The 14,872-nt window shown below is 39.2% G+C and overlaps 1 protein-coding gene across 4 annotated transcripts in view; it reads left to right on the top strand.

Annotated features, from left to right (window-relative positions):
• STAG1 (stromal antigen 1) overlaps positions 1-14,872 on the top strand; it is a 232,057-nt gene that overhangs the window by 27,341 nt on the left and 189,844 nt on the right. For all 4 annotated transcript variants that reach the window (XM_014450946.2, XM_023749568.1, XM_023749567.1 and 1 more), the window contains 2 exons: positions 1,522-1,686; positions 10,920-11,016. In XM_014450946.2, the coding sequence (XP_014306432.1) occupies positions 1,522-1,686; positions 10,920-11,016 (262 nt within the window). The remainder of the gene's footprint in view (positions 1-1,521; positions 1,687-10,919; positions 11,017-14,872) is intronic.

Raw genomic sequence — 14,872 nt, 5'->3', positions numbered from 1 at the left:
AAATAAGAGAACATTTTAATAAAAATTAACATTTTTTCTTGAACTTTAACTTACTAGATACTGAATAACTGCACAAATTAATAAGCATAACGCAAATAAACGTATTTTTCTTGTTCTCTGAAAGCGAAATATTTTCTGTTGCGCACACCTAACAAGTCAGTCCAAGACTAATGACGTGGCAATTGGCTGCTAAAATACTTGCTGCTAGTATTAGTGGAGAGAAATGGTGCGCCTGCACATAAGGCGCGTAAGGGAAATGAATGCAACACTATTATGGTAATCAGTATTATCGAACATTGTTTGTTATTAATAATTATACGTAACAGGATTTGTAAAAATTAAGTTACGAAATCTTTATTGAAATGTTTCTTACATACCGTTACATTGGCTGGGCCGCAAAAATATTCGTTGTGGGCCGCGAATTTGACATGCTTGCTCAAGAGAGACCTAAGGTAACACTAAACAGATAAGGAATATAGGGAGGGAGAAGGTATCTGAAATGAAAGGAAGATATCATGAGGCCTGTTGAGAGTTTCAAGAAATATTTATTACAATTAACAACATTAATTTCATGGGTGAGTTTGGCAAAGCAGCAACCATGATGCGTTTATATATAAATGAAATTTATGCGAATAATAACAGCAAGTGCAAGCAATTCTATCAAATTACCCTTCGCTCTAAAGGTGAGACATAGGTAAGGTGGTAGTTAGTGTTGATTTTTTTTTTTTTTAAACTGGTGACATGAGCCCTAGCCAGGTGGCTCAGTTGGTTTGAGTGTCCTCCAAGGTTGCAGAGCACATACAAGAATCAATGATATGCCAAGGTTGCAGGTTTGATCCCCCGTCAGAGCACATAGGAATCAACCAAATAATGAATGCATGGATGGGTGGGGCAACAGATCGATGTTTCTCTCCATCTTTTCCTTCCTCTCCCTCTCTCCCCTCCCCTACTCTCTGCTTTCCCTCTCTCTAAAATCAGTTTTAAAAATTTGAAAACTTGGGGCATGAGATGGGATGTTAATTGAAGTTTGTAAACTCCAGCAAGGCAGGAATGTTTACTTTGCTTATTTCCATATTTCCAGTACCTAGAGTGGTTCCAAATATGTTCAAATGTATGGTTGTTGCATGAGTGGCTAAGAAATACTTGTGCACTTAAGTAGAAGTCAAATATACACTATTTCCAAGTAGTTTTATTGAGCAGGGTTTCTGAAGAAGGAGAGTATTGAGGAGGGTACAAAGAAGGATATGTCAAGAGGGGACATGGTTAAAATGTTCAACCTTGGCATTATTGTTGTACAAAATACTAAATCCTTTTTCTTTAACTTTATTTTCATGACTTTCTAAATTAACTTGTGCTTTTATCACTGAAAACAATTGTAAATCTTCCTATGGTTAGATTATGTTTCTTGCCGTTAGTAATATAGTGCTAACTACCTTTCACAGGATTAAACATAATTTGAGATCATTCTGCCTAAAGCAAAGTATGCCTGCATTTATTTTTTTTCTTCATCTTTTTATTCAGTCTACAAATAAGAAACCTCGAAAATCTCCAGGAGAGAAGAGTAGAATTGAAGCCGGAATTAGAGGAACAGGCCGTGGAAGAGCTAATGGGCACCCTCAACAGAATGGTGAAGGGGAGCCTGTCACATTATTTGAAGTGGTGAAACTGGGGAAAAGTGCAATGCAGGTAAATTTTAAGTGTTTTTATTTTATTTATAATAGTCAATATATAGTAATAGTCAATTTATGTGGAACTTGTTAGTGTATAGATTGATATTTTATATACTCTCTTTTTTGAAATTTATAATTTTACTTTTCTATAAAATTCTTTATTAATGAAAGTATTACATAATGCCCCCCCCCCTCCCAGCCCTCCCCTGCTCCCCGCCCCAGACCTTCAGCACCCTATTGTCTGTGTCCATGGGTTCTGCATATATGCATACAGGTCTTTGGTTGATTATCTCCCACCCATCCACCCTCCCCCGCCTTCCCTCTGAGATTCTGCACTCTATTCCATGCTTCTGTGTCTCTGGATCCACTCTGTTCATCAGTTTATTTTGTTACTTAGATTCCACATATGAGTGCAATCATGTGATATTTGTCTTTCTCTGACTGACTTATTTCACTTAGCATGATACTTTCCAGGTCCCTCCATGTTGTCTCAAAGGGTAAGAGATCCTTTTTTTTTTTCTCGTGCCTGATTGCTGTGGCTAGGATTTCCAGTACTCTGTTGAACAGGAGTGGTGAAAGTGTTAACCCTACTCTTGTCCTTGATCTTAGAGAAAAAGCTTTCAACCTTACTAGTATATCACTGAGTATAATGTTGGCTGTGGGTTTGTTATATATGGTTTTTATTGAGGTTGGATATGTTTCTTCTGTACTGTTTTTTATCATGTATTTGAAAAAAAAAGTTTTTTTGCACCTATTGAGAAGATCTTACGATTTTTATGTTTCCTTGTGTTAATGTGGTATATCACATTTTTTGATTTACATATGTTGAATCAGTTTTGCATCCCAGGAACAAATCCCACTTGATCATGGTGAATGCTTTTTTTTAATGTGCTGTTGAATTTGGCTTGGTAATATTTTACTGAGAATTTTTACATCTATACTCTCCATTCAGTATCATCTGACTTCGTTATGTGTATAATGCTGGCCTCATAAAATGAATTTGAGAGGGTTTCCTCCCTTTTCACTTTTTGGAAGATTGGTTTAAGAAGGATTGGCATGGATTCTTCTTTAAATATTTGGTGTAGTAGTCACCAGTGAAACAATCTGGTTCTGGCATTTTCTATTTTGGGAGGTTTTTGATTAGTGATTTAATCTTCATAGCAGTCATCAGTCTGTTAATATTTTATATTTCTTCGTGATTTAGTCATAGTTGTATGTTGCTATGAATTCATCCATTTCTTCTAGGTTGTTTAGTTTGTTGTCATATAATTGTTCATACTAGCTTCTCATGATCCTTTGTATTCTGTGGTATCAATTTATAATATCCTTTTAGTTCTGATTTTATTTGAGTCCTCTTTTTTTCTGAGGAAGTTTAGCTAAATGTTGGGCAATTTTGTTTCTTTTCAAAAACTCCAACTCTTAATTTCATTGATCTTTTCCATTTATTTCTCCTCTGATCTTTATTTAGTTTCCTTCCTTCTGCTGTGTTTGGGCTTAGTTTTTCTTTTTCTAGTGCTTTGAGATCTTTTTTGTTTCTTAATATAGGGATTTATTGTTGTAGCCTTCTTAGAAATGCTTTTGCAGCATTCAATTGGTTTTGATATGTTGTGCTTCCATTTTTGTTAGTTTCAAAGCATTTCTTGATTACCCGTTTTATTTCTTCTTTGACTCATTGATTGTTCAGTAGCATTTTGTTTAATCTCCACATTTTGTGATTTTTCAATTTTCTGTGTTACTGATTTCTAGTTTCTACCATTCTGGTCAGAACAGATACTTGATATGATTTCAGCTTTAAATTTGCTAAAGCTTGTTTTATGAAATATTATGTGATTAGTCCTGAAGAAGTTTTCATGTGTGCTTGGGAAGAATGTGTCTTCTGCATCTGTTGGCTGGAATGCTCAGCATTTGTCTGTTCCATTTGCTCTGAAGTATGTATGGTTCAAACCCAACATTTTCTTCATTTTATGTTTATATGATCTATCTATTTTTGAAAATGGGATATTGAAGTTCCCTAATGTTGTATTGAGGTCGGTTTTGCCCATCTATTAGTATTTGCTTAATATATTTAGGTGCTCTGATGTTTGGTGCATATATATTTATGATTGTTATAGCTATCTCTACTTTCTACTTTCATGGAATATTTTTTGCCATCTCTTCACTTTGAGCCTTTATGTGTTCTTGAAGCTGAGGTAAGTCTTTTCTAGCCAGCATATGTAGGGTGTCCCAAAATTCACGCAAGAAATAATTTTGATAGAAAACACAGGTTTATAATTAAAAATTATAAATTTTTTATTGATTCATAAAGTATACAGTATAGGGTTATGTATGGAATAGCACATCGGGTAAATGACCTCCACGGCTTTGCTGGCACATATGCAAAGCCGTGGTCTTCATTGATCTTCATTGTCCCTGCTCCTGGGCCATAATTGGTACTTGGTAATGCTTATCAAATTGAAGGAATTGAAATCAAAGGGCAACAGATACTAGAATCTGATTCAATAAACCAAGTAAAATTAGGCTTTTATTTTTTGTTGTTGTTAATGCTCACGCAAAATTCAAATCTTGCGTGAATTTTGGGACACCCTGTATTTGGGTCTTGTTATTTATCCTTCCATCCATCCACTTTAGATTTTGATTGGAGAATTCTGTGCATTTAGATTAATTATTGACAGGCTAGGACTTTCTCAGGCTGTCTATTTAATTATTTTCTGGTTGTTTTGAAGTTCTTCCCCCCCCCCCCCCCCCCGCCCCCTCTTTCTTTCTTACTGCTTTCCTATGTAAATTGATGGTTTTCCATAATGATATATGTTGATTCCCTTCTCTTTATCTTTTCTGTTTATCTCTTAGAGCAGTGGTCGCCAACCTTTCGGACCTCACGGACCACCAGTGGTCCGCAGACTACCGGTTGGCACCCTCTGTCTTAGAGCACTCTGGGCTTCCATCCAGATGGTGGAGTAGAAATTAAATAAAAAAATAAATCAAGAAACAAAACAATTTTGCCCTGTAGTTCCCATGAGATTTACATAAAATATCTTAAACACATATGATAGTCTGTTTTATGCTAATAACAATTCAACTTTGATTACATACAAAAACAACCCTTTTATTCTGCTTCCCTTTTATGTTTTTCAGTCATTTTTTATATTGTGTATCCATTAACAAACTATTGAAAGTATTTTTAATATTTTTTTCCTTCAACATTTATACTAGAATTAGGTAGTTAACAGAGCCCCATATCACTTATTATATTAGGGGTTCAGAATCTGACTATGTGCTTATATAACATCCCATTCTCCTGGCCTATAAGGTCTCTGGTGAGAAATACACTGATAGCCTTATTGGGGTTTCCTTTGGAGAGAATTATTTTTTCTCTTGCTTTAAAATTCTCTCTTTAGTTTTGGTTCAGAGAGTTTTGTTCTTATGTATCTTGGAGAATAATGTTTGTTTGTTTGTTTGTTTGTTTGTTTTGCTAATCCTCATGCAAGGATTTTTTTCCATTGATTTTTAGAGAGAGGAAGGGAGGAGAGAGGGAGGAAGAAATAGTAACAACAATGTGAGAGAGACACATCTATTAGTTGCCTCCTGAACTTGCCCCAAACAAACCTGCAACACAGGTTCGTGCCCTTGACTGGAATTGAACCCACGACCCTTCGGTGCATGGGGCAGCACTCTGACCACTGAACAACACTGGCCAGGTCATGAGGAGGTTTTTGTGTGTGGTTGTTTTTTTAAAAATATTTTTATTGATTTCAGAGAGGAAGGAAGAGGGAGAGAGAGATAGAAACATCCATGATAAGAGAGAATCATGGATCGGCTGCCTCCTGCAAGTCCCCCACTGGGGATCAAGCCCACAACCCCGGGCATGTGCCCTGACTGGAATCTAACCTGGGACCCTTCATTTCGCAGGCTGATGCTCCATCCACTGAGCCAAAGTGGCTAGGGCTGTGTGTGTGTTTTTTAAATTGATTTCAGAGAGGAAGGGAGAGAGAGAGAGAGAGATACATCAATGATGAGAGAGAATCATTGATTGGCTGCCTCCTGCATGCCCCCAACTGGGGATCAGGCCCAGAACCCGGGCATGTGCCCTTGACCGGAATCGAACCCGGGACCCTTCAGTCCCCAGGCCGATGCTCTATCCACTGAGCTAAACTGGCTAGGGCAGGAAGAATGTTTTTGATTGAAGATTTGAGGTGACCTATTTGCTTCATAATGTTGGATGTCCAAATCTTTCTCCAGGTTTGGGAAGTTCTTTGCTATTATTTCTTTAAATAATATATGTTATTACTTTTTTTTATGATGATATCTCATAATTTCTGTAGGCTTCCTTCCTTTTTCTTTTTGCTCTTCTGATTGGATAATTTCAGCTGATCTATATTCTAGCTCAGTGATTCTACTTTCAGTTTGTTCAAGTCAGCTATTGAAACTCGATTGAATTCTTCATTGCAGTCATATATTCTTCAGCTCCAAAATTTGTTAGTTCTTTCTTGTGTTTTCTATTGCTTATTGAACTTTTCGTTTGTTCTTGTATTTTTTATATCATTTTAATTGTTTATCTGTTCTTTTGTAGCTCTCTGACTATCTGTAGAACAGTTGTTTTGAGTTCTTATTCGGGCAATTTCTGAATCTGTTTCTTTGGCCTAGTTACTGGAGATGTACTATATTCCTTTGATGGAGAAATATCTCTCGATTCTTCTAATCACTGTGTCCTGCTTTTGTGTCTGCACATTTGAAGAGTAGTACCTCTTCCAGACTTTATAGACTGATTCCAATAAGGGAATTCTTTCACCTGTGGTAAGGGCACACTGGATTATGCTGTGACTTTGAGTCTAGTGGTGCAGAGTACCAAATGCAGGGGCATGTGGCAGCACTGGGTCTGGCAGAGAACAGGGGTTCGTAATGTCTCTTTGGCTCATGCCACTTGGGTCCACAGCATTGACTGTGTGGTTGTTGGCGGTGTAAGCAACAATCTGCAGTTACTGCAAGCGTTGTTGATATGTTAGGCAGCACCTTCAGATCCAGTAGCTAGGGATGAAGTCAGTCAGTGATGGTGGTTGGAGCTGGTGGTGTGCACACACTCAGCTGTGGTGGTCAGCTGCAGACACTTACGTAGTGGTAGAGGCCAGTTGCATACACACTTGTAGTGATGAAGGCCAATGCGGGTAGCAAGGACTGGGACTAACTGGTTTCACTGGCAGCTATAGAAACCCTGGCTAGTAGCATCCTCTCCTGTGGTTGCCAGGTTTCTCCCCAGACATGTACACTACAGTGGAGACTCATGACAGGTTATGGTGTGCAGGTACACAGCTTGGTTGGGGGTAGTTATAGGTAGGCATGGTGATGCTGGCTAGTTAGAGAAGACAGAGCCTGATTGGGGCCTACAAACAGTGATGGGGTACCTTGGCTGTCAGTGCATTCATTGGTGTCTGCATATCTCCTCACCCCCCTGCATTTGCACTGCAGTGAAGGCCAATGATTGGTATCAGGTTAGTGGAGCAAAGCTGGAGGGGTTACCCCTGAGCATTGGCACAGTGGTAGTGGTGGGGGTGGCCACTAGGCTGGTATCTTGCAATTGTGAAGCTGCAGAATCCCAGGTTGGCTTTGAGCCATGGCTCCCATGGCAGGGGGTGGGAGGGTGACAGGCTGAGGAAGCTGGATTATTACACTTTTGCAGCAGTAGAGTTCATGGGTGGCTGAGGTGCTGTCCTGCAGTGGCAAGTGGGAGCAGGAAGGACTCCAATAGCTGGCATTTGTGAGTGCAAATACCTCTGGGAGGAAAGTAGATGGGCTGCAGGGGTTCACAGTGGTCCTGCTGGCCTTTGGCTTCATCAGTGGCAAAATCTGCTGAGTTAGTCTGCAGAGCTGGTCTCTGAACCGTGATCACACCTGCTGTTTGTCTGCTAATAATAACCTCTGCTTTTATTCCTGTTCCTAGCCGGCTTACCACATTGCAGCTTTGCTGGTCTGGGTGGGGTGAAACCGAAGTGGGACCTGTGTGCAGTGTCCTGTAAGGCTGAAGAAGCTGGTCATTCACCCCACTCTTTTCTGTTTAGAGGAACTCTTCTTGCTGGGAAGTTTCTTCTTAGCACTGAACAATATCAGTTTGGAGGATGATGCAGGTTAAAAAATGATGTCTTCCTCTTTTTCTTGTGTGATTATTCTCAGTTTTGTTGTTAAAATGTCCTTAGTGGACTCTAGAAGTCTCCCAAAACTGTTTTGTTTGTAGATAGCTATCCAATCTTTGATCTTTGTGGGGCAACAGGGAAGCTGGGTTTTTCCTCCTACTGATGGGCAGTTCTTTTTCAGTATTTTAAATGTGTCGTTCAATTATCCCCTGGCTTTCATTGTTTTTGATGAGAAGTGTGTCATATTTTTTATCCTTTGGTTCCCTGTAGGTTGTTTTAAAATTGGTTGTTTTAAAATTCTCTCTTTTTTTAAAGATTCCCAGCAAGTTGATTTTGATATGACTTATGTAGTTTTCTGTTTTATCCTGCCTCCTGGTTAAGGCCCTTATATATAATCATCCATCCACCCATGCACATAGTTGGCAGTGCCTCTAACTATCACCAGTTTCTGCCAGTCCAAGAAGGGCTTATCTCACTGGAGTTTAGTTCTTTAGAGTCCTTTGCTTCCACACCTCTCTGATAGCTTTTTAAAAGTGTAGGGTGCTTACTTCCAAATGAATAATCAATTACATCAGTTATCATTTATTAAGTAATTCACCCCTATTCCTCTAAAATTGAAAAATTTCCTGTGTCATAGCTTAAGTTCTATGCTTACATGGATTGATTTCTATTCTTTTATATTGTTTTTCTAGTCCTACATTATTTCCAGTTTGTTTTGTTTTATTTATATATATATATATTTGTATGCAGTTTTAGTATTTCTAATGCAAGCTCTTGCTCACTAGTCTTATTCAACATGTTTTGGGCTCTTCATACATAACAGGTGAGATTAGAAATTGATATTATCACTTTGGGAACTAAAGAAAATTTGGTCACCATCTTCAGTGTGCCTTCATAATTGCTAGGCCTCATGTAGAAGTGGCGAAATGACTTTCTCCTTATTTTTGTGCCACTCTTTGTTACCTCTGTCACAAAGCATTTCTCCTTGGGTCCCGAGTCTCAGTCATTCTTGACTTGCTCTTTCCATTCTTATTAGCACTTACTACAATAGTTAGCCCATGTGGTTTGACAGATTATTCAGTAGAGCTGAATATTGAACAGACACCATGCCATTCTTTTACTTTTTACCCTCGCCCACAACCATAATATTCTTTCTAATTTTCTGTTTATTTTTAAAACAGTACCTTCTGGACACTAATGTGATGAGACAGAGAAACAGTGTTATGTATATCAGCAGTTAACAAAAAGTTCTCTTTGACATAGAAGAAGGGAATGTGGTTGCTCCTCAGTAGACTAGGTAATAAATTAAACAAGGTGTATTTTCAATCTGAATGGGTTAGATTAAATGGACTGACAATACCTAGTATTGGTGAGGATATGGAACACCCAATCTCATACATTGCTAAGATGTTATACATTGTTGGTGGAAGTACAATTTAATATACCTGTTTTGGGAAATTATTTGGCATTATCTCCCAACCCTCAATGTACATATTTTCTCTATTTAACAAGTCTGCTATTTGGTATATATACAACAGAAAAATGTGTATGTCTATCAAAAGATGTGTACAGTTATATTCATAACAATTTTGTGATAGCCTAAAATGTAAACAACACTCATGTTCATGAACAATAAAACTGTCATAAATTGTGGTATATTAATACAATGGATACTACCCAGCAACGCAAAAAAGGAATTACTGATAAACATAGTAATATGGCTGAATCTCTCTTTGATTGAAAGAAATCAAACAAAAGATGATACTGTTTATATGAATTTTAAAAACATGTCAAATGTTAAGGAAAAATAATTAAACCATATGAGCTGGGGATAGTTACTGACCAGAAGGAAACTTGCGAGAACTGTTTCGGTTCTAGAAATGTTCATCTTTGTTATAGTTACATAGGTACATGTAGTATTTATCCAATTTCATCTAGGTATAACAAGATTTATGCATCTTATTGTATATGATTATACCTCAGTACAAAAACAGAAAAATTTTGTTTGATTTAAGACTTATTTTTACACATTTTCTCTCACCCAAGAAAATCCCCAACCAATTTTACCCACTAATATGCTAAGTGGAATCACATTAAATTTGCCTAACAACTTGGAGAAACTTGAATGATACAGTACTAAGCCTTTTTTAGATTCAGATTTAGTGTATGATATGTGTTTAGGTAAGTTTTTATAATTTTCTTTATTAATACATATGCCTTTTAAAAATGTATTCTTAGATATTTTTAGTTGTGAACAGGCTATCATGTTTTTCACATATTGCAAGTATTAAAAAGTTATTTTGTACACTTATCCTTTGCCAACTACCTTAATTTTTTAAATTATTCATCTTTTGAGTCTGTTTAGTACAGACAAAATAGTTTTGTGTGTGTGTTTTTTAATCAACTTTAGGAGAGGAAAATTGTCTTTACCAATAATTTACTAATTTTTTATAACTTGAATTATTTGATTTTTCTAAAATTAAGCCATCCTTACATTCCTGAAGAAAAATACATTTTGTTATATATAGTGTATACTCTTTTTATGTACTAGTAGTAGTGGATTGGATTTTCTGATACTAAGAAAGTTTATATTTATGTATAGGTAAAATTAGTTTTTGTGTTATTTTTATAATGTGTTTTGAATATTAGTATCTATAGTTGCTAATTGTTGAATTCATGGGATTTTGAACAAATTTTTGAAAACTAGTGACTTTCAATTGTTTTATTAAAAATGAGGGAATCTCACCCCAGCTGGTTTGGCTCAATGGATAGAGCATCGGCCTGTGGACTGAAAGGTCCTGGGTTCGATTCCAGTCAAGGGTATATGCCTTGTTGTGGGCTCCAACCCCAGTAGGGGGTGTGCAGGAGGCAGCCAATCATTGATTCTCTCTCATCATTGATGTTTCTATCTCTCTCTTCCTCTTCCTTCCTCTGTAAACCAATAAAAATATATTTTAAAAAAATGAGGGAATCTCTATTTTTATTTGGCTACAGAGAAATAATTTCAGGTAAGTAGTTATTTCTTTGTTTGAATAAACACACAGAGAGAACCACAAAGTTTTTTAAAAATGTATTTGCTCTAATACTTTTTTCTGAAGTTTTCATTTTTATATTTTCTTTTCCACAGTCCGTGGTGGATGACTGGATTGAATCATATAAACAAGACAGGGACATCGCACTTCTGGATTTAATCAACTTTTTTATCCAGTGTTCAGGATGTCGAGGTACAGAATGTTGGAGTAAATGATGTACATTGAGCCTGTCAGTCCAGCAATGTCAATTTATTTCATCTTCCATTAGTCATACATAATTCCTCATAGAATTATGTGCTAATTTTTTCTGATAAAGAAGATTATTGTTAAAATTTTTAAGGATGTTTCATTTTGTTCTGGTTTAGCTTTGCTCCTGTGAAATAACATATTTCTAAATATTTTGAGCCCTAGCCAGTTTAGCTCAATAGATGGAGAGTTGGCCTTCGGACCTAAGGGACCTAGATTCGATTCTGGGCAAGGGCACATAACTTGGTTACAGGCTCCTCCCCAGCCCCAGCCTAGTCAGGGCTCATGCAGGAGGCAACCAATCGATGTGTTTCTGTCTTTTTCTCTCTCTTCCACTCTCTCTAAAATCAATGGAAAAATTTCCTCGGATGAGGATTAACAATAAAAAAAATATTTTGAATTTTTGAAGGAAATCTGAAATTCATTTAAGGCAGCGGTTCTCAACCTGTGGGTCGTGACCCCTTTGGCGGTCGAACGACCCTTTGACAAGGGTCACCTAAGACCATCCTGCATATCAGATAGTTACATTACGATTCATAACAGTAGCAACATTACAGTTACGAAGTAGCAACGAAAATAATTTTATGGTTGGATCACAACATGAGGAACTGTATTTAAAGGGCCAGAAGGTTGAGAACCACTGATATAAGGAATTTATGAATTGAGCTTTTATAATTAATATTTACTGGTATTATTTGTACCTGTGCTCCATATCAGGAACTGCGCTAGTTGCTACCATTGGTTATTTTGTTTTCTTGTCAGTATTTTCGTCTTGATTTTATCAATGAGGTACTTGAAGCTCAAAGAATTTGCTCAAGGTTATGTAAGTACCAGAATCGGGTTTTTTAAGTTTATAGTTGGTTGGAAATCTGTAGGCAGTTTGTTAAAATGAAGTTTTATTTTTATCATGTTAATGGTTAACTGATATTTTTCATCCTTAAAATAGATAAGTCTTAACAGATTATATTCTACATGGGTGAAATCATTTGGTGAATCAGCATTATTTTCTTTCCAGTAGAGAAAGAACAGTGATCGTTTATTGAGGTCACTAATCAAATTAATTTCTTAAAGGCTCTCATTTCTGTTCAAGTTATAGCTCACCATATTGATATAAGTAATTTAATAAATATTTACAGAGCACCTACCTTGTACTAAGTACTGTTCCTGTTCCTGAGCATACAATTGTTACCAAGAATCTCTACCTCCCCTGCCTCCCAAGTCAATATTAGGGGATGCAAAATTTTTTTTAAAATCCTCGCCCGAGAATATGTTTTACTGATTTGAGAGAGAGAGAGAGAGAGAGAGAGAGAGAGAGACATCGACATCTATCAGTTGCCTCCTGTATGCACCCCCACCTGGGATTGAACCACAATCCTTGGTGCATAGGATGACACTCCAAACTGCTGAGCCACACCAGCCAGGGCAGGGGATTTGTAATTTTTAATGGAGGCTTTATTACAAGGAACAATGAGGGATATATACCAATAGTTCAGTAAAGTGCTCAGTGCCATCATAAGAGTAATAAAGCTGGTTACTATTTAGTGACTTTATATGTGCCGAGCTGTGTGTACTTTACGTACATTAGCTCATCCTAATATATAAAAACCCAGGGTCCGTAATATCCAAAACGACCAAAGGCTCGACCGACCGGAAGGCACCCCGACCCAGCACTGACTGCCGAGGGGGCTGCGGATCAGGCCTGAAGAGAGGCCTGGAGGGAGAAGCAGGTTCTGATCTGTAGCTTCTGTGGCAGCTGTTGATCAGCATTTGCCTCTCTCTTTCGCTCCGGGCCTGGCCAGCAGCCCCACCTCTCTGATCAGGCCCATTGATAGGCCCGGAGATGCTGACTGGCATAGAAACCGACCAATCAGAACCAAATCTGGGTGAAGTGCGAAGAGCCAATGGCTGCCTAGAAGGTGGAGCTTTTGTCGCTGACTGGCATAGAAACCGACCAGTCAGAACCTAATCTGGGTGAACTTCGAAGGCAGAACCTAAGCTGGGGGCTAAGGAGGGGTTCAAGGGCAACAGCTATTTGATATAAGGTGTAAGAAAGCAGTTCATTTTTTTAATGACTAGTTTGGCAGTATAGTGCATATGGCTGGCTATCAGTCCAGATATAGGGATTATGTATTTTTGTCTGCCAAGAGCATCTCCTCCTGATGAAAAGGGCCTTTTCCCCCCACTTAAGCAATCCTATCCTATATAATCTATCTATACTACTAAAAGAGTAATATGCTAATTAGACCGAGTCAACCAGCCATCTTCTGGACGTCCGACTTTCTTCCGGACAAAGCCATGGTGGTGGGGGCTGAGGCAGAGGCTGTTAGGGCGATCAGGCCGGCAGGGGAGGGCAGTTGGGGCGAGATCAGTCTGGCAGGGGAGGGCATTTGGGGGCGAGATTAGGCCAGCAGGGGAGGGCAGTTAGGGGCGATCAGCCAGGTAGAGGCAGTTAGGGGTGATCAGGCCAGCAGGGGAAAGCAGTTAGGGGTGAGATCAGGCCAGCAAGGGAGGGCAATTGGGGGTGATCAGGCAGGCAGAGGCAGTTGGGGGCGAGATCAGGCTGGCAGGGGAGGGCAGTTAGGGACGATCAGGCAGGCAGAGAGGTTAGGGGCAATCAGGCAGAGGCAATTAGGGGCAATCAGGCAGGTGAGCAGTTAGGAGCCAGCGGTCCCAGATTGCAAGAGGGATTCCACAGGGATCGGGCCTAAACCGGCAGTCAGACATCCCCCAAGGGGTCCCCGATTGGAGAGGGTGCAGGCTGGGCTGAGGGACACCCCCCTCCCCCCCCCCCCCACAAATTTCGTGCACCAGGTCACTAGTTTAATATGAGTTCCTGATTTTATCAGGCAGATGTGATCTTTATTTTGTAGATCAGGAAACTGAGAATAAAGGGCTTAGATAAGTGTTTGGACATCATGCAGTTTATAAATTCCAAATTCATGATTCAGAGTTTGTCTCAATCTGTGATCTATATGCCCAACCACAGAACACTCTGGGAATAACAAGGAGGGATTCTCATCCAGCCCGGGCTCTCTGTGTATGTGGGGATATTTGTAAGAAAGTGCATCGAATAGGAAGAAACTGTGGTGAGACTGAGGTTGAGTAAAAGAACATTAATGGGGAGAAGAAAGGCCAAAGTTAACAACTTGTGCAAAAATGCCTGAAGACAAAAAAGCACTGTACACTATAGGACATAAATTGAGTTTGTGGCCGAATCCAAGACCATAGAAATGGGTGAAGAGTTGCAAGAGATTAGGCTCTGTGATAGAAAGGGAGTGTTAATTTTACAGCCTTAAAATGAGCAAGGCAAGCACCGAGTGATGTACTTTACATATTTTATCTAATTTAATCTATATGTGTCCTATTGGGTTGAGTTTTTTTCTTTTCACTTTTTTTAAAAAAAAAACTTTATTGTTAAGAGTATTGCAGATGGTTCCCCATTCCCCCCCCCCCCCCCCCCACAGAAGGGTTCTCCTACAAGATACACCGTAAGGTGAGTAGGGACCCCCGGAGGCCGCCGAAAAAGAGGACCAAAAAAAAATACTTCTTTGGGCAGAGGGGAGGGGGGGGGTGGGGGTGGGGGGGGAGGGGGGGGTGGGGTGAGGCTGTGGCGGCCTCTGGCTTCCCGCAGGACTGTGTGTGTGGGGCCGGAAATAAGGCATAGTAAAAAAAACAGTTCTTAAGAAGGGTCACAAGTGGGGAGTGAAGAGAGAGAGGGTGTGCGGGCGACGGCCGATGGAAGAGGGAGGGGAAACCAGGGTGGGGGGAGTGGTAGGGTGGGCGGGGGGGGGGGGTGGGGGGG

The sequence above is a fragment of the Myotis lucifugus genome, unplaced genomic scaffold, assembly GCF_000147115.1.
Source record: "Myotis lucifugus unplaced genomic scaffold, Myoluc2.0 scaffold_8, whole genome shotgun sequence".
Taxonomy (NCBI): Eukaryota; Metazoa; Chordata; class Mammalia; order Chiroptera; family Vespertilionidae; genus Myotis; species Myotis lucifugus.
The sequence above is the reverse complement of the archived record's forward strand: the minus strand, read 5'-3'. Positions and strand labels throughout refer to the sequence as shown.